Source organism: Rhineura floridana, chromosome 9 (genome assembly GCF_030035675.1).
Source record: "Rhineura floridana isolate rRhiFlo1 chromosome 9, rRhiFlo1.hap2, whole genome shotgun sequence".
NCBI lineage: Eukaryota > Metazoa > Chordata > Lepidosauria > Squamata > Rhineuridae > Rhineura > Rhineura floridana.
The window spans coordinates 63,215,237-63,240,182 of record NC_084488.1 but is presented as its reverse complement, the minus strand read 5'-3'; the positions used below and the strand labels follow the sequence as shown (position 1 = coordinate 63,240,182).

The 24,946-nt window shown below is 40.2% G+C and overlaps 1 protein-coding gene and 2 pseudogenes across 7 annotated transcripts in view; 1 reads left to right on the top strand and 2 right to left on the bottom strand.

Moving 5' to 3' along the window:
• The window catches only part of SH3D19 (SH3 domain containing 19), a 151,810-nt gene that overhangs the window by 78,186 nt on the left and 48,678 nt on the right, over positions 1–24,946 (bottom strand). For 4 of the 7 annotated variants that reach the window (XM_061584653.1, XM_061584655.1, XM_061584654.1 and 1 more), the window contains exons 3-4: positions 5,710–5,750; positions 884–926 (exon numbers count right to left, since the gene is read on the bottom strand). In XM_061584653.1, coding sequence (XP_061440637.1) covers positions 884–926; positions 5,710–5,750 — 84 coding nt within the window. Of the gene's footprint in view, positions 1–883; positions 927–2,091; positions 2,133–5,709; positions 5,751–24,946 lie in introns of all 7 variants that reach the window. The other 3 variants (XM_061584658.1, XM_061584659.1, XM_061584657.1) reach the window with 1 other exon arrangement.
• LOC133364700 (U1 spliceosomal RNA) lies at positions 11,675–11,823 on the bottom strand (annotated as a pseudogene).
• On the top strand, positions 24,066–24,186 carry LOC133364639 (5S ribosomal RNA; annotated as a pseudogene).

Below are 24,946 nucleotides of genomic sequence, written 5' to 3'. Positions count from 1 at the left end.
AAGTGTAACAGTCTACAGGGTGAAAACAGATAGCATCTGTTAAAATACAGTGACAATTACTTTGCACTGCAGCTTAAAACATTCTTACTAGGAAAAAGATTGGTTATGAATATTACAAACTTCTGGTTCTTTAAAGTATTTGTTGACTAAAAGTAGATCCTGCTATGACCTCATATGTAAAAAATTGCACTTGCTATAAAAGATAAGAATAATTAAGACAACAGTTAAAAATCTCAAGCCTTACAATTATAACCATTTCATGTTGGGACATACAAGAGTAATGGAGGTTAGAGGAAAATCTGAAATAGAAAGGCTTTTGAGAACAGTGTTTTCAGATAAACAAACAGGAGGGATGTAGCAACTGAAGAGAAAAGAAATAGGAGAAAATGTGAAAAATACAAAATCAAAACATGTAAATACAGATTATTTGTCTCTTAGTTTACTTTGTACTTGTAAATGAAAAAGATGGATAAAAAGGCATTTTTCCAGAATATGTTTAATGCATATTTGCAGTGGCAGATTTAGGAATAAGTGAGGTTCTTCCTGGTTAATTACAGGATATTGATCTGGAACAAAAGATTGCAAAATCATGCATAAGGAAGCAGCCAACACACTCTGAACTGTGGGAAGGAACTCCGCATAGGAAATAGGGCCAACAGTGACACATTTTCAGTTAATTCAGCCTACTGCATACTCTACTAGAAGAATAATGGGTTTTAAAATAATTTTCACACAGAAAATGAGAGGGAGATAAAGAATCATGAGCACAGATAAAAGAGAGAGAGAGAGACTAGTTGACAATAATAGCAGGATTAGAATACATTCTCAAACACATTTTATTATCAGTAGAATTATGAATGAAAGAGCAATTATCACATAATACCTCCTTTCTCTTTGTTGTTCACTGTGGCCAGAAGTCCTAGAAGCTAGTTTGGGGGGGAAATGAACAGTTAATGTGGTCTAGTGTTAACATAAGATTTATATTTCAGGACCCAAATTCTTGCCAAATCGTTGGAAAAAATGACTGTCAGTGAAATTTGCTTATCAGCAAAATCATTCATGAATTTATAACAGTGATTGTTAAAATTAAACACCCAAGATGTTTCTTAAAGCTAGGTCTTAAATGACACCTTGGCATCTGTTTATGAGAATTCTCCGAAAGCACACCTCCCAAAAACAACACAAATTTATTCATAACACAATAATAAAATGCAAGGCTGCATGTTTGAATCACAAGGTTATAAAAGATATAGAATCCCTATTCAGGGATCATATAGACCTCTTGAGCTTGTCAGGAAGCCACATTCATTTCAACATAGAGGGGAAAAAACAAATCTGCAGAAGTATGTGTGCATGGAAATGCTTTCCATCATTGATATTACTGGAATAGCCCTTTAAATTGGGGATCTCTGTGCAAAGTTCACAGTTCTCTTAAGAAATCACAAAAATTTTGATTCTTCTGTTTTACTCTAGACTTACAAATTTAAAGACTGTGCATGTCTGGAGTTCTATCCAATCACCCCATTCTTCTGAAGCTACTCCTGATTCTCTCGCCCTCAGGAAACAGAGAGGGAGATGAGGTGGGCTCTTCTGATTAGTACTGCACTGATTCTAATTACAGCTCAGGCACCACCACCAATATTAAATGATGATGTTAATATTAGGTAGTCATGCTTTTAATGATTTTTATTAAACAAAATGAGTCCACTACAGCAGGGGTAACCAGCATGGTATCCTGCAGATATTTTGGCCTGCAACTTCCATCAGCTCCATCATTATGCCTAACGGTCAGAATGCTGGGAGTTGTAATCCAAAACATCTGGAGGGCACCATATTGGTTATCCTTGCACAACAGCCTCACTCAGTACATTTCTATTAGCATTATTAAAATAGAATATGAATGCAACCTTTTATGCCAGTCTTATATAAATAAAACAGTAAACAATTAACCAAAAGCATGTTCTTGTAGAAGTGTGATTTAGAGAGAAAGTTTTGTTTTCTTGTGCAGAAGCAAGCTACCTAATTACCCCAGTGCAGATTCATAGCACAAATCAGTAACGCAGAGGCTGGCAAAGGACAGCACAGACATACCTCTTCCATGGGGCATATTTGATGTGCACTATTCATGAGTGCTGAAGGAAAAAAAGAAGGGGTTACAGCAGAGGAAAAGAAAGGAGGGGGGGAGAATAAACCATGCTAGTAGTAAAGATCCACTGGATTTCCACTGTTAGTCACACAAGGATATCAAAGTATTCCCCTTGCTACAAGGAAAATCCCAGCAACTGTTTGCCAATTTTTACATTTATGCTACATCCAAATTTGGCTTCCTCCCCCTTCCCTCAAAAGCAGCACCTCCAAATGTGTTTTACAGTAGAATTTATTAGCTTCAGTTTTAGAAAAAGATGTTATCTCAGACTATTAAATATTGCTGTGCTTGTTTCTGCTACTAAGTATCATGTTCTGCAGCAGTGTACAACATGCAAATACAGCTTAAGTTTTATCTCCAATGGCAGCATGTCATTAGAGACAAAAGGATTTTTTAAGCAGATATCTGTTTTGTAATAGATCAGGTTCTCCTCTTGGTTTTTTTCTGTCATAGAAGCCATTCTGGATATATGTGAAGATTTAAAAACCCTCCTTTTATGTTTTCCTTTAATCTTATACTCTTGTATTTGTGAAGAAGTTCTCTTCTAGATTTTGTCCTGTGGAATGGCTGGCACTGATAAGTTATGAAGGCTAGGAGTTCAGAGTGTGTCTTAAAAACTACTTTGCAATTCTTCCTGGATTCAAGCTCCACATGGCAAAAGTCTCTACCAAAACTGTTCAAATCATTACTGAACCTGATCCCAGAAAACTGGCCAAGTACCAGAGAGCACTGCACACAAAAATGGTTTTTGCTTGCAAAAGGGAGGGTTGCCAATTTCCCTTTCTAAGTATAGCTGCATTGAATCCTGCAAAAGGTAGTCTTCTGATCTCCTGGAGCAGCTCAGGGGTGGGGAGGGGATAGCAGTTGCCACTGTTTTTACAATCACTTCAAGAACATAAGAGTTGATGGATCAGACCAAAGGCACAGCAGCCTGTTCCACAGTGGCCAGCCAGATGTCTATGAGAAGCCCTCAAGCCCACGTTATGGACAATGGTTCTCTCTAAAATATTTAGCTATGTTCCTCATTGACTCATATCCTTGTGCCTGTAGTCTCTTGACTTTAAATTATAGAACACTAATTCTAGAACCCAGTTCAAGTATAAAATTATGGGGAGAGCTTTCAAATCTGTATGAGTCCTGAGCATATCCTCTTTCCCACCTTGTGCAAGGATAAAGTCAATAGTGAACTAAACACAGTGAGCTGCTTTGCACAAAATGCTAAACCAAACAATGGACAAGAGAAGATCATGACTAGTTTGTTTCTCCTCTGATCCTGCTGCCCCTTAAGCCATGGTTTGGCTTAGAGTGTTATCCAAACCTGGGCTCATGGTTTATTTCACTCCAGACAAACATGAGCTGTAACCAATATTGGTTCTTGGGTTTACAGCTCATGGTTTGTCTGGAGCTGATGAATTATGAGCCTGGGTTCAAATGATGTACTATGCCAAACCATGGCTTAGCTCATAGTTGGACTATAGAAAAAGTAAACAGGATACAATCTCTTCTCTGGAAACCCTCACACTTGTGCTAAGCCATAGTTTGATTCAGTGTTACACGCAAACCTGGTCAGTAATTCCCAGGCCACTTGATCCAAATTATTCCTGTTCTTGCTAGAGACAGATCAGGTGCAAAGGAGATTGTGTCATTCAAACACAGTCCAATCCAGTCTTAACACATTATTCAATTGTTTTATATTTATATTCAGTTATTTTATTAGCTAGTATTATTCCTTGTTTAGTCCAACTGGTTCTTAATTATATCCTAACAGGATATAAAGTTTGTAGTATAATTCTTACAGCTATCTGGGTTTGACCTAAACCATTTATTTCCAGGCTGCTCATCAAGCCATTAAAAATCTACAGGCCAAGTATCATTAGGTTTGCATATAAAATCTTCTGTAAAGTCTAGAAAAGTCTTTCATTTCTATGAGATCTGAATTAAGAAATGTACCATCTGATGATACATGACACCAGTACTTCCGGTATTAACTGGAACTGTCCATAATAACATTTTTTTTAATTATCATTGTCCATGGGAAAAAGAACTTTGATGCATGATACAACAAATGTGAAATTGTTGCCTTTGTAAGATACTTAATATCCAGAACAGAAATCCTACAACTAGCATATGCTTTTTCATGCCAATTTTTCTACAAATCTCAGTGTGTGCATGTAACAGTAGTTCTGATACCTAATTTGTATGAAAACTTATTTTGTTCACCTATGTACAGAGCACCCATGGGGGCAAAAAACCAGAAAAACTCATGGACACAGACAAAAACATTTGGAAAAAGTTATTTTTATATGGAATCTGGCATAGGGAATACATTTTTGAAAGATGAAAAGTATGGTTAGTAGGAGACAAAACAAATGAAACAAAAATAAACACATAAACGTGAATTTCAGCTAGCTGGAGAGAACAAAGAAGTGGCAATATACAGAATGGGAGAGTTTGAAATCAGTGCTTGAAATGAAGAGAGGATGTTGAATAGTTTAATTTAAAATTATAGTAGGCTAAACTTGAGTTAGCCTGTAGTCATTTACCACCTTTATAACTGTGTAACCTATTTAACATTAAGCTGAAATTAGTACATTTTGAAATAATTGCACCATTGCCATATCAATCTTCTAGTCAGGCACTTACAGAGAGAGCTTCCTCTTCCTCCAAGGCTAAGCTTCAGATGTTGGAGGGAGATGAAGTTCTCTTTGCAAGTACCTGCTTCTCCCAACTCCACAAACAAGTCTGACCTGGGTTTCAGTGGCTTTTTGCACTACTGATGTAACCCTCCTTTGTGAAGCATCCTGGAATAGTCTTACAATCATTGAAAATTAACAAGAAGCTTTTAGGTCCACCCAAAAAGAAGTAAAATGGCAAACCTCCCCATCCCACTCCACTTCAGGCACTGGTGAGAACACAAAATGGCCACCAATATTGCAGCTTAGGAGAGGAAGAAAAAGCAAGGCTTTCCCATCAGCTTGCCTAACCCAACTGTCACCCGACCTCTTCCTTCTTAGACTCCAACCATTCTACAGGGGAAGGAGGGACAGACCCTTCCTTTGGCCTGTTTAAACATTTATCATTACAAGAATGAGCATTAGCCTGTGTGCCTTTAAGTTTCCCAGATGCACAGTGGTCAGCCACTGCGGGAACAGAATGATGGACTAGATAGGCCTTTGGTCTGGTCCAGCTGGACTATCTTTAGGTTTTTAAAAGCCCTGGGCTTGCACATCTCCTCCTCTTCCCCTCCCTCTTTGTCATAGCTGTGAGGAGGAATTTGGAAGCTTTTGCTTCCATTTTAGATTAACTGGCCATGCCATTTGAATTCAGGCAAACTGTATTAATCCCAACTATTGTTGGTGGGGGGAAAAAGCAAACCACAGTGCAGGTAAGAAAAATGTTAAGTTTCACAACAGCTCATCTGTAAATTGACTTATTACACTGCAAAACCAATGCATTTGCAGTCTGCTTAATGATGCTATAAACACTTGTCTAATAATTTTTGTAGTCATAAAAGTTAGACACCTGCCTAAAAGGTAGACAGAGCAGTCTGAAAGTATACTTACTTCTCTTGATGGCTGCTTTAATGGACGACAGGGGACCTTGGCTTGGAAAGAAAAAAGAAGAAAAAAACATCAGACTGTCCAAAAAGGAAAGATTAAACAGCACACATTTATAAGGAATTCTTCTAAACACATCAGGCATCCTCCATGACCACTACCGATGTAAATGTTCATTTGTGTTCTGTAGCTAAGTGAAATTACTGTCAGATTACTACTTTTATAAAGCCTCAGACAGCTACATATCCTCCCACATTCTAAAGAAAATGAGGATGTTACCAAGTTGAAGACATAGTTAAAACCATTTTTTTTTTGTATGATTATTATTTTCTGTGTTATATGTCAAAGCTCACATTGGGCCTTTTAGTGAAACTTACGGCAAACTTCAGCTACCATTCATGGTTAAGAAGAAAAGACCTCAGCCACAATCCTGGGTTTGCATGACACTAAGCCAAATGTTGGCTTAGCTGTTGGGGTGCTAAAAGGAGCAAAGATTTCCAAAACGGATGCATGCTCCTCTCCTGGAGCTAGCATGTTCGTGTGGTCCTGGTAAGCCATAGTTTGGTTTACCATGATGCGCAAATGAAGCACCAGTCAGTAACTAGGGATGGAACAGCCACAGAATACGGAAGCCAGGCATGGTCATTGGTACTGCTGTAGTCTGTCACAGTGTTTCTCAAATGGTGGGCCAGGACATATCAGTGGGCCTTGGGCAGTTTCAGGTGGGCCTCTGTGCCACAGCCTGCCCAGTGCTTCCTTACTTGCCTGCCACCCCCCCTAGCTGTGCCAGTGCTGGCACCAGCAACTCTTTGCATGCAGAGTAAAGGTGGCAGAGAATTAAGTTTTTAGGGGGAGAGGAATGAAGGGTCTCCTTTCTCTGAGGGAAGAGGGCTGAAAGAAATTGGCAAGTTTTTGTGGTGTGGGGAACGGTTATAAGGTACAAATTGATTGGGAGAAGAAATTATTTAAATACTTATAACCCGCACTTTTGCAAAAGATACAACAAGGCACTCAACATCATGCAAAATTACAACAACAATAAAAACATCCGTTAAAACATCATCATCACCACCACCCACTCTTTGCCAGGCTGGGTCAGAACCATATAAAAGGCAATAATAAAAACAGTTTAAAACAAATTACAATCGCATCTAGAATTACGTCTTAAAAATATATGTATCAAGTGTCAAAGGCGAGGGTGAACACATCCATAAGTACTAGCTTGTAAAAAAAACAACCCACACATAGACATACACAAAATGAGTAAAAAAATACTTTGAGAAGCAGTGGAAGGGGAAAATATAAAAGAAAAAGCCACTCCACTTAGAGCCTTTGAAACAGCAAATTCTTCTTAAAATAGAGAAGCTGAGTCACAATACCTCCAGACTCCAGAGCAAACGCCTGTACTTAGCTTGAGGAAAGCTAAGCTATGGAACACCTTGCCACAAAGAAAGTACGGTGACAAAGAATTTAGTAATTTCCAGATATGGATTAGATATAAGGAGAAAGTAATGTCAGTAATTACCAGATGATTATGCAAAATTCTGCCTCCATCTACCACCTTTTTGTGACTGACTCTGCTCCTGTATCATCATTTTGACTGTAATTTTCAGCCATCTCAAGTGGGTTCTTGGGGTAGAAAGTCTGAGAACCCCTGGACTATCACACACATTTAAGAAGCAGGCAAATTACCATTAACTACATGGCAAACTGGTAATTTGTATTAACCCTGGTCACATCCACAACTAAAAATTGCTTCTTAGTAACTAAGCAAGTCACTTTGGCTATGGGGTTGGGTGGGTCTGTCTCTCGTGTCCCTTCCAATCTTAAACAGCAATTAGTGTTTAGGCAGCATTGCTCTCTGCAATAGCTCAATTATATGTATGTATCAATATGTATGTATGTAGCCAGCGGGGATTTTTCACATTCCGCAATGTTAAATTGAAAATACCCCCACATGCCATTCTGATGCTTCCCATAAACTCATTTCAAAACAAAACCTTACAAAACTTATAGTCCTGAACTCAGAAACGCTTGCTTAACAACCCTCTCAATTTTCATAGCAATACACAAAACTGTCAGAGAGAATAGAAAGTTCAAAGCGTAAAAAGAGAGAAAAAACCTCCAGAGCCCTTTTGGACTTTTTTCTCTGAGAGTTCTCATAATCTGTTGAAATTCATTAAAAATCAGCCATGTTCACAAAGTACCTGTAATCCTAATACTGACATTGCCTCATACTCTGACCTTCATCTTCTGCAGTTTAAAAGTTTTAAAAGTGCCTGGCTGACTTTTAATTAATTTAAGAACTTTTGGCTGGAAGCCAATGATAAGGGCAGGCATGCTCAGTAAGAACCAACTGTCAGAGTTCTAAAAGCCTCACAGCTGCTGGGCTTGGTTAACCAAGGGGCCACACCCACACCAGACTTTGATTTCACTTAAGATAGTCATGGCTTCCCTCAGAGAATCCTGGGAAGTGTAGTTTGTGAAGGGTGTTGAGAGGAGACTCATGTTCCACTGAGAGAGCTTCAGTGGCCAGACTGGTTTAACAGTCAGCCACTCTGAAGTCTGCGAGGGGAACTGGGTATCTCCTAGCAACTCTCAGCACCCTTCACTAACTACACTTCCCAGGATTCTTTCAGAGAAGCCATGACGGTCCAAAGTGAAATAAAGGCCTGGTGTGGATGTGGCCAGGGACAGCTTTGGTTTAAATTTGGGTGGGAGACTACATGTGCCTACTGTAGAATAAAAAGGTGGGGGAAACGCTGAAAGCAATGGTACTGTTCACAAGCTTTCCTTTTGGAAAGGAAAGGGGCTTCCCTTCTGCCTAGTGCCCACCCATCCAATCTCCTCCACTCCCCTCCCCCAGGTCAGTGTTGGACTACGACCTGGGAGACCAGCGTTCGAATTCCCACACAGCCATGAAGCTCACTGAGTGACCTTGGGCCAGTCACTGCCTCTCAGCCTCAGACAAAAGCAATGGTAAAACTACCTCTGAATACCGTTTACCATGAAAACCCTATTCATAGGGTCAACATAAGTCGGGATTGACTTGAAGGCAGTCCATTTCCATTTTCAAACATTTTCCTTTTGCTCTCTGCTATCTTTTTGGGGCCTTTTGAAGACTTTTCCTCTTTTAACAAGCCTTTTAAGTTGACACCTGTCCCAGTCTGCGTCTGTGTTAGAATTGCTTTTAATATGTTTTCTTTAATAATATTTTAACCTTTTTTTTTTTAAAAAAAAGATGTTTTTAAAGCTTTTTAAAAAATGTTTTTAACGTTGTTTTGTTTCAATGTATTTTAAGGTCTTTTTATGATGTTTTAAAGTGTTTTTATCGTTTCTATTTGCCGCCCTGGGCTACTGCTGGGAGGAAGGGCGGGATATAAATCAAATAATAAATAAATAAATAAAGGAAAGTGGCTTCCCTTCTGCTCAGTACCCACCCATCCAATCTCCTCCCCCTCTACTCCCTACCCCTCCCCAAGGTCAGTGTTGGACTACGACCTGGGAGACCAGCGTTCGAATCCCCACACAGCCATGAAGCTGACTGGGAGACCTTGGGCCAGTCACTGCCTCTCAGCCTCAGAGAAAGGCAATGGTAAAACTACCTCTAAATACTGTTTACCATGAAAAACCTATTCATAGGGTCAATGTAAATCAGGATTGACTTGAAGGCAGTCCATTTCCATTTTCAAACATGTTTGCACAGAAATAAATCCCATTGAACTCAAAAAGAATGATCAAACCCACCCTCCCTTCTCCTCCCTCCTATTCCCTCCCTGTTGCCTTTTCCCTCCCCCTTCCTTTGCCCTTCCCTTCCCTCCCCATCCCCAACCTCTTCCAATCCCCTCCTTCCCCTCCTCCCCTTCCTCCTCTCCCCCTCCCCTTCCTCCTCTCCATGGTCAGTTTTACCTATCTTAAGCATGATTGTACGGAAGTAAATACCACTGAACTCTATAAGCCTGCAAATTATCATACCTGCCCTCCCCTCCTCCTTCCTTTGCCCCCTCCAATATAGTCCTTCCCCCTCCCCCCCCTTCTCCCCCATGGTCAGTTTTTCCTATCCTAACCATCACTGCATAGGAGTAAATCCCATTGAACTCAATAAGCATGCAAATGATCAGACCTGCTTTCGCCCTCCTTCCCCTCTCCTCTCCCTTGCTCCTCCCCTCCCCTCCCCTCTCCACTCCCCTCCCCTCTCCACTCCAGCACTCCCTCCCTCCGGTCAGTTTTACCTATCCTAAGCATGATTGCACAGGGGTAAATCGCACTGAATTCAATAAACATGCAAATGATCAAACCTGTCCTTCTCCCCTCCCCATCCTGCCTGCTCCCATCCCCCTCCTCCCCTCAGTGTTTCCTCCCCTCATCCCCTGTGGTCAGTTTCACCTATTCTGAGCATGACTGCAGGGGAGTAAATCCCGCTGAACTCAATAAGAATGCAAATTATCAATCCATTCTCAGCAAACTTGGACAGGATCCCTTTTCTTACCTCCCGGATTAAAAAGCAGGGGAAATGGTGAGTGGTGGCAACAGCTGCCATCTCCAAAGATGGAGAATTATATTTGTGTATGTTTGTTGGTGTTCTTCTTACTTTGCTTCTTTCCTGTGTTACTAATGTTTCTACAGAGAATCTAAACTAGAAAATTTTATTTCCCTCATTATTCATCCTAGAAGTCTTTGTCAAATTTATTTTATTAATTTCAAAGCCTTTTTATTGGTCATTGTCATATGATGGTGAAGACAGCCTTTTGTGTTTCAAATTGGAGGTTATGTTCTATTTCTATTTTGGGTCCATTAACAGTTGAATCTGAAACTGCAGTTTGATGTAAAATCAGACTGATTACAATATGTTGCTACTTCAGCAATCCCTCTTAGCTGTGGGGAAAAAGAGGGTGCATGTTTTCAGCCTGCTATGTTTAAACCACTTCATTTAAGGCAAGGTGGGCACGGTCAATTAAAAACATATAGAGCACACCTAGAATTTTGCTAGAATATTTCACCTCCCACTGTTTTATCTTGTGCAAACTGAGACACTCTTGAGGTCCACTGGAGACTATTCTGCAGAAGTCAGTGCCATTATTCCACAATTATGTTTGGAGTTTTTTTAGTGCAAATTTTGCTCTATTTCACATATTCACAGAAATAGAAACAAAAGAAAATGATTTCTTATAGGAAACTTCACTAAAATTACAAAGCAAATCAGACATATTTAAAGTGACTATCTGAACTATATCAACTGTCTTAATAATGTTGCTTCCTCCCTGCTAAAACAAGATTAGCACAGCACATATCTTCTTTCTATTATTTGGGCTGGTTGCAGGTGTTGCCACCACTCACCATGTGCTCAGAGGCACATGTCACCAAATTCTTCCAGGCTACACAGCAAGTGGATTGGACTGTGAAAGACCAACCCAAATGGTGTTTGCATTTTGACAAATTTGTAGGGCAGTCCAATATCTCAGAGAGGAGGTCAGGTCTCCTGCTCCCCTGGTGCATTCACTATAGCTGCGCAATTTTCCTGCTTTTTAAAGTTTGATAGAAATATCTGTTGGCTATGGGTACATTCTTAAACCACAAGGGTTTTTGCCTATTAGTGAATTTAATGCTATAGTCTTGCCCTGATCTCTGTAGCAATCAGAATTCTACATGAATTCTATTGGTTTTAGATCAGTTTTGGTCTTGAGCCACATAAAGTAGGAACATTGCTGAGAAACCACTGTATAATACTAAAAGAAACACTAGTCTTATCTTTTTTTAAAAAAAATTTAGTAAGTGGAATTAACTGGTTTGAAGTCACTTTTTTCCAGTTACATCAATATTTTCCATTTACTGCGTCCTTCAAAAGCCCTCATTCCTATAATGGGGACTTTTTAAATAAATAATAAGTGGGAAATATAGAGATTATGGTGCTAGTAAAATGGAACTATGTTGAACTACTCTTTTCTATCTACCTTTGTTAAACTGGTATGGTACTAAGTCTCCTTTATGAGCCCAACCCACAAATTATGCAGTCGAGTTTCCCGCATTCGCAGGGGTCAGCACACCCGGAGTGCAATCAATGAGCCTCACCCTGGAAAAACCACCTTCATGGTCATGATATCTCCCCTGCCAGGTAAGTTTCCGGGAGCAAAGTTCACACACTGCTTACGGAGAGCCACAGAAAAATTGTAGGGATTATTCCATGCTTGCAGGAAAATCTGTATGCAGCCAAACAACCCATTCTTGAAACCTGGTGCTCCAGGAAACTAGTATTTTTAAGGGAGTATGCAACAGCATAAAACAAGACATTATGCTCAGGAAAAAGTCCTATGAATTTAGTGGGGCTTACTCCCAGGTAAGTGTGTATAGAATTGCCTCATTCTCATTAGCTAACCTTGTCCAGAGAACTTCAATTCCCCATTATTATGAAAAACAATTATTCTGTTTTGGGCATGTCAGGAACTGTGGTATCTAATATTTATTATGCTTTCTGTTTGGGAAACATATTTGAGCATGCTGGAATGTTTTAATTATATTCCCCATTTTTAAATACTTTCAATATTGTGTTGCTATATTTCAGTTGAAGAAATGCAACAGCCATCACAAGTATTTGAAAGTCTCGTTTCATGTGAATGGAATACTTCTGGTTGTTGGTTTTAGAGCCCTAAAAAATTAAACATTTCAAAATCCCATTAAATCCCTGCCAGCCTTCAGTACAATGAATAACAAGAGGCAATGGAATTTAGCAGAGGTAAAGAGAGTCAGATTCAACTGGTTTGGCTTCTCAGGTGATTTCATTATAGACATCTGTTTTCTTCCAAAATACCAGACATACACACACACCCCCGAGAATTCTGCACCCGAGCCCTCAAAGTCTTGCACATCTTCAACCTAACATCAACCTTTTTTCAAGTTTGGTACAGACAACTTTTTAATATATATATACCCAATCACACTTCAGCTCCTCTTTGTAATGTCAAAGCAGCAGATAAATTAAGCAACAGCTATCACATGCTAAATAACTATGGGAAAACACTGGCTCAAAACTAATAGGCACTGCACATTTACCTCACTAGCTGTACTGAAAGTGTTGAAACCAAGGCTTCTTAAGACAACATCCCTAAGCTTACAACAGCATTGTGGCCGTGCCTCACCATGAACAGTGCATGCATTAGGAAGGAAAAAGAAATGAGAGGGAATGAGATCGGAGAACACAATCTCCCCCACAATTATCTGAACAGTTGGTAAAATGAGAAAGGGCATAGCTATATGTTACTTCCAGGTTCCAAGGCAGTATCCAAGGCCTTGGAATACCAGTTGCTGCAGAACAACAGTGGAGAGGGCTATTGCCTTCACATTATGCTTTTGGACTTCCCAGAGGGCAAGGAATCTCACGGGATGGTGGACAAGGTAGGCCTGTGGTCTTCTTTTGTTCTTAGGACAATGTGTCTCATGGCACCATATTTAAGCCTTCCATTAAAAAGAGGGTCCTTTTTTTTACTTGCAACTATCCCACTAGTCTCTCGACAGACCTGCTTTTTTTTCCTGACCCTCAGAAAAAGAGCTATATTGACAGCTTTCCTGAGACATTAACAGAGAGCGTAAAAGGCAAGGCAAGTTCACAGCAAGCATCTGCTGCCCTTACTCATATGTTTGATTTTATTTGGGCTACTCCTCTGGATGGAAAATGGTGAGGGGGAAATCTGTACTTCTTTGGTGGTAAGGAGAGAGTAACTGTATTATCTGGGCTCTGCTTAGGTAGTGAAAACAGAACCCTGGCCTGAGTGCCTGACACCCACATAGACAAAGAATGGACAGCTTCCTTATTGGGGGAAACTGAGGAAAAGAAGACTTTTTTTTTAAGGAACTGTTAGAAAAGATTAATTGAATGTTTGTTGAGAAGGGCTATGGATTGCATAGTTGTCTAGCAAAGGTGGTGAAGTGCGGCTTAATTCTTAAAGAGGGGCGCTGGGGCTCGGGTCTGCATGAAAAATCACACCCAGGGCCCTGTCACAGTAAGCTGCAGTGGTTAGAGAGTTCGCTCTGTGTATGCACAATAGCACCTTTAATCAGATAAGGAAAAGCACTCACAGAAAGTTCAGGGCTGATAGAAGATGAATATCGGGACTTGGACTCTGATATTATGACAGTTGAATCCATTAATGTGTCCAGAGCGCGGCCTTGTCCTTTATTATTGGATGAGTTTCAGTTGGTGCAGCTCGAGGAAGTGGACAAGGTACTTGGAATGGTGCGGGCGACCACGTCTGCTCTGGACCCTTGCCCATCTTGGCTGGTGAAGGCTGGCAGGGCTGTAACCACCGGCTGGGCCAAAGAGGTGATAAATGCCTCCTTGAGAGAGGGAGTAGTCCCTGGTAGTCTCAAGGAGGCAGTAGTGAGACCTCTTTTAAAGAAACCTTCTTTGGACCCAGATGTTTTGAACAACTATAGACCGGTGGCGAATGTCCCTTTTTTGGGCAAGGTTTTGGAGCGGGTCGTCGCCATCCAGCTCCAGGCGCTTTTGGATGAAACCGATTATCTGGATCCGTTTCAATCCGGTTTTAGGTCCAGTTTTGGCACTGAAACAGCCTTGGTCACCCTGTATGATGACCTCTGTCGGGAGAGGGACAGGGGGAGTGTGACCCTGTTGATTCTCCTTGATCTCTCAGCGGCGTTTGATACCATCGACCATGGTATCCTTCTGGGGAGGCTCGCGGAGTTGGGAGTTGGGGGCACTGCTTCGCAGTGGCTCTGCTCTTACTTAGCGGATCGTCGCCAGAAGGTAGTGCTTGGGGAACATTGCTCGATACCCTGGACTCTCCATTGTGGAGTCCCTCAGGGATCGGTTTTGTCCCCCATGCTTTTTAACATCTACATGCAGCCTCTGGGTGCGGTCATCAGGAGTTTTGGAGTGCGGTGCCATCAGTACACTGATGACACGCAGCTCTACTTCTCCTTTTCACCTTCTTCAGGTGAGGCTGTCGATGTACTAAACCGTTGCCTGACCGCGATAATGGACTGGATGAGAGCTAATAAACTGAAACTCAATCCAGACAAGACCGAGACGCTGTTGGTGAACTCCTTTTCTGCCCAGATGGTGGATGCCCGACCTGTTCTAGATGGGGTTACACTCCCCTTGAAGGAACAGGTTCGTAGCTTGGGTGTACTTTTTGACCCTTCCTTGTCACTTGAGGCTCAAGTGGCCTCGGTGGCACGGAATGCGTTTTACCATCTTCGCTTAGTCGCCCAACTACGCCCCTATCTGGACAGTGACGATTTCGCCTCAGTTGTTCACGCTCTGGTAACCTCTAGATTGGATTACTGTAATGCGCTCTACGTAGGGCTGCCCTTGAAGACAGTTCGGAAACTACAGCTAGTGCAAAATGCGGCAGCCAGGCTGCTGACGAGGACCAATCGGTCCGCGCATATAACACCTGTCCTGGCCCGTTTGCACTGGCTACCTATTTGTTTCCGAGCCAGATTCAAGGTGTTGGTTTTGACCTATAAAGCCTTACACGGTGTGGGACCGCAGTACCTTGTGGAACGCCTCTCCTGCTATGAACCTACCCGTCCACTTCGTTCAGTATCTAAGGCCCTCCTCCGGGTACCAACTCATCAAGATGCCCGGAGGATTACTACTAGATCTAGGGCCTTTTCTGTGGTGGCCCCCGAATTGTGGAACAGCTTACCAGAGGAGATACGCCTGGCGCCTACGGTATTTTCTTTTAGGCGCCAGGTTAAGACCTGGCTATACTCCCAGGCATTTTAATGTTTAATGTTAATGTTTAATGTTAATTGTTCATCTTAATGTTTTAAATTTTCTTATTTGAAATGGATTTTATTGTAACATTGTATTTTAACTCTGTTTTGTACACCGCCCAGAGAGCTACTTGCTATGGGCGGTTTAAAAATGAAATGAAATAAATAAATAAAATAAAACAAATAAATAAATAATATGGCTTTTCCAGGACAAGTCCCTCAGAGCTAGGCATGGAGGAATCAAGCTCACACCCATCTTTCAGCCAGAAATCTATTGCAAGGGCCAAGGAAGTTCAGTGCTATGTCTGGAGAGATCTTTGGATACAACACTGGGGCCTTCACTCCGCCCCTGGATCTCACTGACCTCCAGATAAGGAATTAATGGAGGGCAAAGAAAGAAGGCAATAAAATATTCACCTTTCTTTTTTCCAACTGTGCACTTCCATGAGTTCCTCATGGATTTGTCATTTAAGGAATAGAAAGCAGATTTTAAAAACTTCATATCTTACAGGAATCTAAGCACTATTTAACCCTCTTCAGTACTGAATCCAGTTTTTATTTTCTTTGCTTCAGGAAGCAGGGAGGCAATTGGTGGCCAGGACTTAAATCCCAACCATAGATCCAGAGGCCTCCCCACTTTTTCCTGCACAAATAAGACACAAGCAAAAGCACTTTTAACTTTCTCCTTCCCAGAGTGAACAGCAATGAAGCTTTTGATAGTGTTATCAGCCCATGGGCAAGCTCAGCAGCTATATCAGCAGAATAGCTGCCTGTAGGCAAGGGGGGCTTGTATCCCCCCCCCAGCCTTAGTTCTCTTTAGAGTTTAACATTCAGCATCTAAGTATGCAGGAGATGGGTCAAGGACGGTCAATGAGCTCAGAGCCACCTGTAGTCCAATCTGGGGTTCCTAACAAGCATTCGGTGTGATGCTCTGCCAAAGAGTGCTGTGGGATGCTGGGAAGGTGCCTCATTAAGCAGATAGTGTAAGCCTTGGAGCAGTTAACTCCCTGCCAGGCAATTAGGGGCATACAGCTTATCAGTTGTTGTTATGCTGTATGATGTAGCCTTTTCTAGTAATTAATGCTTATTTGAAGTTGCCTTGTTAATCCAAAGATTAATAGAATAGATGCAATGATTTAATGCTTCACAATAATCAATGCTTATGTAACCTCATCATTATGATGGTAAACATGTATCCTATAAAAGTGCTTCTTGTGCCCAGTGGGCTGTTCAGAACTGGTCCCGCTCTGTGCAAGACGTGCAGTCTGTTCCACGTTGGGTGCGCCTGAGTGCTGAAAGTTACCCAAATAAACTTTATCTCCTTTTAAGTAAACCTGTGACTCAATCTGCCTTCTTCATCTCTCTAGTACAGCCTTTCCCAACCGGTGTGCCTCCAGATGTTGTTGGACCACAACTCCCATCAGCCTCAGCCATTGGCAATGCTGGCTGAGGCTGATGGGAGTTGTGGTCCAACAACATCTGGAGGCACACTGGTTGGGAAAGGCTGCTCTAGTACCTCAGAAACCTGAATGCCCTTGGCCAGGGCATACAGATGGGCAGTGTTTTCCCTTTTAAATAAACCCATTGCACACTCCAAAACACAAGAGAAGCGTTTTTTTTAATCTCCTCCTCCAAATGTGAGTAGAAGGTCTGTCAGAGCATGTCAGCCATTCTCTCAGTAACAACATAAGATGAACCCTGCTGGATCAGGCTAGTGGCCCATTTAATCCAGCACCCTGTTCTCACAGTGGACAACCAGCTACCTATGGGAAGCCAGCAGGCAGGGCTCAAACACAAGAGCACTCTCCCCAACTGTGGCTTAAATCAACTGGTAATTGGAAGCATACCACCTCTGACTGTGGAGGTAGAGCACAGCCATCATGGCTAGTAGCCATTGATATCCTCCATGAATTTCTCTAATCTAGTTTGAAAGCCATCCAAGTTGGTGGCCATTACTGCCTCTTGGCCTGAACTCTTCATGCAGCAAAATAAGGGGATAGAATTCTAAGATGGGACAATAGCTTGTAGCACGTCAGACTGAAAGTGTCATGGCAGATCACATTTTTGAATGGTCTCCTACATGAAACAAACAAACAAAACTCACTGCAAGTAGAAAACTAGCACACGACTTCCGGGAAGGGTGACTTAGCCTGTGCCTGCTTTTGAGACGGGCTCCTGCCTCAAAAGAAGCTTATTCAGATATATCAGTCAGTTTTTTCTTTTTTTTTTGACTGATTAAACTTCTCCCGGGTAGGGAGAAACGAAGAGATTAACCTCAAAGCCTATTTTTGTTGGGACGACCAGATCTCATTAATTTATGGGACGAGGTCCAGCCGACGAAGGTGGGACGGGTTTTCAACAGCAAGCTCTATCTGTTAAAGCGAACGTTCATCTTATCTTCTAAGAGAGAACGCACTAACAGGCAAGCACCCTTCTTTCTATATTTTTCTTTTACTTGACTTAAATTGTTGCTGTTTAAAAGAGATTTGCCAGATTGATCAGTTTTTGACATCTCACTGGGGAGCCATAACTTCTCTCTGCTACGCACTAATTAATAGCTTATCTCTGTTTTTGTTGCAAAAAGCTGTCCTGGATTTGCATTCTAAAGATATACACAGAAGAGGGATTTCTATTCCAGATTTTTATTTTGAAAAATATTATACTGTTTTGAGACTACTCTCTTTTTGGTCTATTTTATTTTGACGAATCTGTTTCTTGACGATTGCCATTAATTGTTTCGATCCTGGGAACTGCATTTTGTTTACTTAACTATTGGAGAGATAAGGCTGTCTGCTCTGTTTATACTGTGATGTCACCAAGTTTGGAGTATTAACCCAATTGTTGCTGAAATAAGAAGTGGTTTTCCTATATTTTTCTTTTAAAATGGCAATTAAGAAAGTGGCTGAAAATCTGGAAATAACTATGTTTCAGAAAATAATGGATGAGATTGAGATAATGAAAATTGAATTGAGTAAAATGAAGCAGGAGATTAAAGATATAAGGGTCCCTGTGAGAGAGGTGACCCTGGAAGGGGTCCCTGTGAGAGAGGAGACCCCGGAGATTGGAACAGGGGTCCCTGTGAGAGAGGAGACCCTGGAGACTGGAATAGGGGTCCCTGTGAGAGAGGAGATCCCGGAGATTGGAATCAACGTGGAACAGGAACAAGATTTGGAGTCTATGGACTTTAGAAATAAAATCTATTGTTTGGAACTCAATGTTATCTCTGAAGAAATGAATGAAGATTCTAGAGATAAAGTTATCAATGGCATGGATAATCTTCTGGACTGGAATGATGTGATGGAGCCCAATATAGAGAAAATCTATGGAATTAACTGCAGCCATGTGACAATGGAAAAACTTTTAAGAGATGACCCAGTGTATTTTGAAAAAAAGAACAGAGATATGATTTTACAGCAGTATTTCAGCAACCTATTCAGAATGGATGGCAAGAAAATATTTGGGATAGAGGTAATTCCCATCAGACTCTTACTATATGACTATGGCTTTGACAGCAAGATTATTATGGAATACTGATAATGGAAGATTGGATATTGAAATTACTGGACTTAACAAGACTACTGAAGATGGAAGATGGAAAATGGAACTAATAGAGATAATAGAACAATGGCTACTGAAATTATTGAACCTAACAGATTCTGATGTGATGGATTAATTGAAATGTTTATTTTGACTATGGTTATGACAATAAGATTATCATAATTAGTAATGAGATGGATTAATCGATATGCTTATCTGGAAAAAAAAATTGATAGATATATTTCTTAAAGAATTGAAACCTCTCTTTGACTTTTTGTGGAAAGAATAAAGTAATGTTTATGAGATTTGATGATTAAGTAAGATAACTACTGGAGGAAAGTGATTTTATAATATGACTTAAGAGACAGGATTGTTATATATTATAGACTTATAACTGATTTGATCTTTGACAAATGGGAAGTCAATATTTTACTCTTTATTTTTTATTTTTGTTTTTTCTTTTCTTTTTTTCTTTTTGTTTAACTATTTTTGATTTTGTTTTTTGTCTTTGAATGTTTTATGATTTTGTCTTGTATGTTTTATGAAAATCTGAATAAAAATTATTGAAAAAAAAAAACAAGTAGAAAACTAGCACACAACAAGTATCAGGCTAGCTTAGAATCAGATGTGCTAATTGTTTTGTTATTTTCTTGCAGGAAGAAGATGTTTCAAAAATGGTATCCCTACCTTCAATCAGAAATAGTACCATCTGTTCTACCACCTCAGGATTCTACCATATGCTGCTTCATACATACACCAGACCCAGGGATGCACACAAACTGTTTCCCCTCATATTGTCAACACATGGGTCATCATACATACTTCCATTTCCTAAGCTACTCATTTCCAAGTATGAGCCAACACACAGGGGAGAGAAAACTCTGCCAAAACATCTGTTGCTGTTCACATTGTGATAGAAGGGGTTAAACAGCCCTATGACTGTGTTGGCTTGCACAGGAGTGAGTCACTGGGTGGTTTCCTGGTCCTTTACCTCTTGTTCAATTCAATCTATAACTGTAGTTAAACTTTAGTTTACAAGGGCCATAAGCACTTTTACATTCTGTCTTCCAGTTAGTGTTTCCATTGTATTCCAGTCAATTCCACTCATTCTATGAGTGTTTATAATGATGCATTGTCCTTCATTGGTGTTACCTGCAATCTACCCTGATTAGTTTAGCTCTTAAACATTAGTTCATGCAGAGGGCTTGATTTGTTTGGGGTTTCAGCATAGTTTTTAAAAGCTCATATAAATCACAAATCCTTACGCATTTCAACATTGTGCAATAATAACAATAATCAGTGGGATAAAAGCTTCAAAACAGACACCAACATCACCACAATGGCAAAGAATGCCTGAGCATACCAACAGACTTGTCTTGGAAACAATAACATCACACACACATTTGGTATTCCACACAATGCATACACAATAGAAGAGAGAAAAACAAATTATTTTTAGCAACAAAGTCTCATGACACCATAAAATATTAACAAATTTATGATGGCATACAACACACTTTTGTGGACCAGAGTCCAACATGCCATATGCATGAAGTAGTTACCTAAGTGGCTACATATATCCACAAGCATAGCTTTGTAAAACCAACGGACAATTCCCTTGCCTTTGAATTCTATCTTGCAAGAGACACTGTTGGTTTTGATGAAACAGACTAACCCAGCTACCCTTCTGAAATCTGTTACTAGAGATACTTTAAAACCAGCCCATCTTTAAAAAAGCAAGTTATCTTTCCACATAACAATTTGTTCCAAGCAGTTGCTGACTCTGTTGAGTTACACCCTTTATGACACTATAAATGCAAACTTGTTAAGAGTATGGCCTTTGAAGCAGATGCCTTACTTAATAAATTCTAAATTAGGGTAATACAACCACACCTCTTCTAAACTTGCCTTTCCAGATGTATGTAACATAGCATACAGAGTTGTTCTACCGAAATGCCAAACTTTGCTGTGCTAACTCTCTTTGACTACACTTCAACCGTACCGTTCCCCTGAAAGGAATGTTCACAAAAGAGAACAATTCCTCTAAGAAAACAAAACCCTTTTACAACCCATCTCAAAATCCAGACATTAAAACTGTTAAGGTTGGCTCTCTTTTCAGTTCTCCACAGAGCATGCAAAGGGCAGAGAGAAATATTTAGATATAACCCTATGAACAATAAAGGCACCAATTTGGGAGTGACAGAGAAGACATGGGAACTCCCATGTTCCTTTTGACAGTCTTACAAACATCCTGGTTGGAGAACATAAAACTGAACATAAACCTAGCATCTAACATAAAAGCCATCTCCCAATTTTAAACAGACAACACTTGGCAGAGATGTTTGAAAGGAGGGATGATGATGAATGCTAAAAGATCAAAAACAAAAAGGCAATACAAAGAAGCCCAAACTGATTTCAAAGCAAGTATCAATGTTTGTGATGGCTAGTGTTGATTGCTTCCCACCCACCCCTCATTTCAGCATAAATATAAAAACATGTCTCCAGGCTGCATCTGATATCTACTGTGGTCACAAAAATGAAATACCAAATTATGTTAATTATATGTATCAAAATATACAAAGCAGAGGTGCCTCTCAGCATTTACATTCACTGCAGCCTTTAGACAGTAAAATCTTCCCTGCAGTAAACGGCTTCCTAAAATGTTAGCTGTCAGAAGACTTCTATTCCATGATGTCAGGAGGTCATCAAATAATCTGAATTGGAAATTCACTTCCCTTTCTGTTCCAATTTCTGCATTCCAAAGTTGCAGCTCTCCATTCATTTTAATAATGCTTTTCAAACAAAATTGCAGTTATTTGAATGTCATTTTGACTAGATAATGATATATGGTACTATATCATAAGATAAAATACCAGGCAGGGAATTTCAATTCTTTTTTGTTCTGCAAAACAACACACATCTCCAATAATAATAACATGCTAGAAGCAAAATGGAAAGTGACTACAGTATAGTTTAGTATGCATCCTTTTTAAAAAATGCAACTGAATGCACTGAAAATTATTTCAAATAGACCTTTCTGCATATTTCTTAACTCTCAATTATCTTTTTAAAAGAAATTTAAACAAGATTAATGGGTATTTATTTATTTCCACAGATTATGTAGTACTCCACAGGTTATATTTAACATAGTGATTTCTAAAAGTACCCTTTTCAGTATTTTCCATAACAGAAACTTTTTGGATTTCTTAAAAGATAAGATTTAAAAGAACTTAAGTAGACCTATTAAAAACAAAAGACAAACAGATTCTAGTTCCAAGCTTCTGAAGTATCTGTTTAAAAAGTAAAAACCATTGAGTTGTATCCAATCCTGCTATTCCATTTGCACAACAGACATCCATGATGCAATGGAACTACCTCTTCTCCCCTGAAGGCCCCCCCCGTACGCCCTCAAAATCTGCTCCAGAGGGTTGGGGGACCATCTGGAGCAGATCTGAGGAGGACACAGGGAGAGAACAGGAAGTCCCCTGTGGAAAGCAGCTTGGATAAAATCCACTGTTTATATGTGCTTACTGATGATTTATTAGTGTTTCTTCAGAGGTCCTTAATCTCTTCAAAATGTTTTCTAAATGGCCTATTAAGGTTGAGGCTACTACAAGGCAGGATGGGGAAAAGACCAATGATCTGCAGCATACACTTATGTGGCAGAAAAGGAAAAGCAGTATGGAGTTGCAAAGTAGTCAACAAGATAGACACAGTCTGAGCTTCGTAGCTGGCTGAAGGACATGTAGGAGTCCAAGAAAATGCTCTTTGGAGAATCTGCACTGTGGAGAATCAGCACTGCTGTCCATTGCTTAACTGTTCTCTATACTAATTTTTATGTGTGTAAACAAGCACAAATTACAAAAGGCACACTCTCTAGCCATCTCTCAGGCTGTGAGCACACTAGTCACCTACAGCAAAGCATTTCTGTTGGCCATAACTGGAGGGGCAATCGGTTGATCTGCCAATCAGTTGCGAAAGCTGTCTGAAGTGAATTTTTTTTAAAAAATGTGTTCGAGCTGATCCCACCAGGTTTTACAGTAAAAAGGGGCAGAGTTTGACTAGCGTTGTGTGCCCGTTTTCAGAAAAGAGAGGTGGAGATGCTCTGGAACAGGCAGAACAGTATGTGTGTCTCTACCCCCAGCAGCCCTGTAACCCTATATCTGAACTTTACATTGCCTGGGAAAGTGGGGAGAGGTCTACAACAATAGGAGCAGCCATTACAGTTATTATATTCTGAAAGACTCTACTTGGTAAACATATTTATGTCTTCCCCTCTTGTTTCATTAATAATTAATTTGGAATTTTCTTTTCCAGAGTTTTACTGCAGGCTATCTTCTGCCCAAGGGTCCTTTCCCAGTGTCTGCCTCTGTCACTTTGAAAATGCAAAGGGAACACTAGAGCTCAATCATGTTTTTCCCAAGTTGATTTCTCCCTACAGGGTTCTTTCCTTTAAAAGTTATTGGATTTTCAGTTGACAGATTTCAAAGCAATCCTGCTTGCCAAACAGATTGTTCATTCCTGCCTTAGGTACTCTCATATGGGTTACAACTCGATCCTGACAGAACCTTTTACAGGAACAAACCAATAGTCTAAACCAGTGTTTCCCAATCTTTTTTTATTTTTTTGTTGCTGGACTACAGTTCCCATAATTCCTGACCATTGGCCATGCTGGCTGGGACTGATGGGAGTTGTAGTCCAGCAACAAAAAAATAAAAAAAGTTTGGGAAACACTGGACTCTAAACAATTATAGAAACTTACCAGGATATTAATGCAATCTACAGACTGTGGAATTTCTCAAATGATAGGGTGTATTTTGTCTTTCTTGTGGCACAGTAGCATTAATTCAAACATTGGCAATCATCACAGAAGAATTGGAATAGTGGCCAAAACATCTCCTTGGGTAGAACAGATGTAAAATATGCAAAAATCACATGAACAATTAGTTCATTACTCAGAATTACGGCTGAAATCCAATATCATGTCAACAAATATGACAGGACTTCCCCTTCCTCTCTTCCCCACTATAGTTCAATCTGTTCCAGAGGGTCCCCCAACCCCCTAGAGCAGATTTTGAGGGTGCATAAAGGTCTACATGGCCACACTACCCTGAACATGCCCAATCTCATCTGATCTTGGAAGCTAAGCAAAGTCAGGTCTGATTAGTACTTGGATGGGAGACCGCCTGGGAATACCAGGTGCAGTAGGCTTAGAGGAAGGCAATGGTAAACCATTTCTGAATACCTCTTACCATGAAAACCCTATGAATATATCCAAAAAGATTTATAGGGTCGCCATAAGTCGTAATTGACTTGAAGGCATATAACAGCAACAACAAAGTTCTGCAAGGATGAAGTAGAGGTGAAGTTTTGTTTGTGTGACCAGAAGTCTGTTGTGCAAGTAGGCTGACACCACTGGATGTCACCCACAATGTTCTCCTCTTTAAGGGAGATTTGTTACTCGCTGACTTGAAGAAAAAAACATCTTATGACTTACTGTAACTAATGAGAGCCAAAACAAAAATCAATTACATGAAAAAACTAAAGCCAGAGTTCCAAAACAAACCCATAAGCCTATTTTGAGACTTTCCTTGTACAACAGTGGTATAGCTGGCATACATCAAACTTTTTACTATCTAACATTCATCACTGTGAACAGTATGCATACCACACTCAGAATCTAGCTGATTGCCATGGTTAGGAACAGAAATAAATCTCCACCCCAGGTCACCCCAACCTGCTTTTGCTCTTTGGGGTTTTTTTTTTAAAAAGCTCTTGGGGTTTTTAGATTGTCTTGGTGCTTTTAGTCAAACACTTTAAATCTAGCATGGTACACTGTGTTTACTCATCTTTTTCACATAGTGGCATATTAAAATCTGCATGATTTGGATAAATATTTATAGGATAAGCAACATTTATGGAAACATAATCCTAAGGATGACAGGGATGGGGACAGTACAAAGAATACACA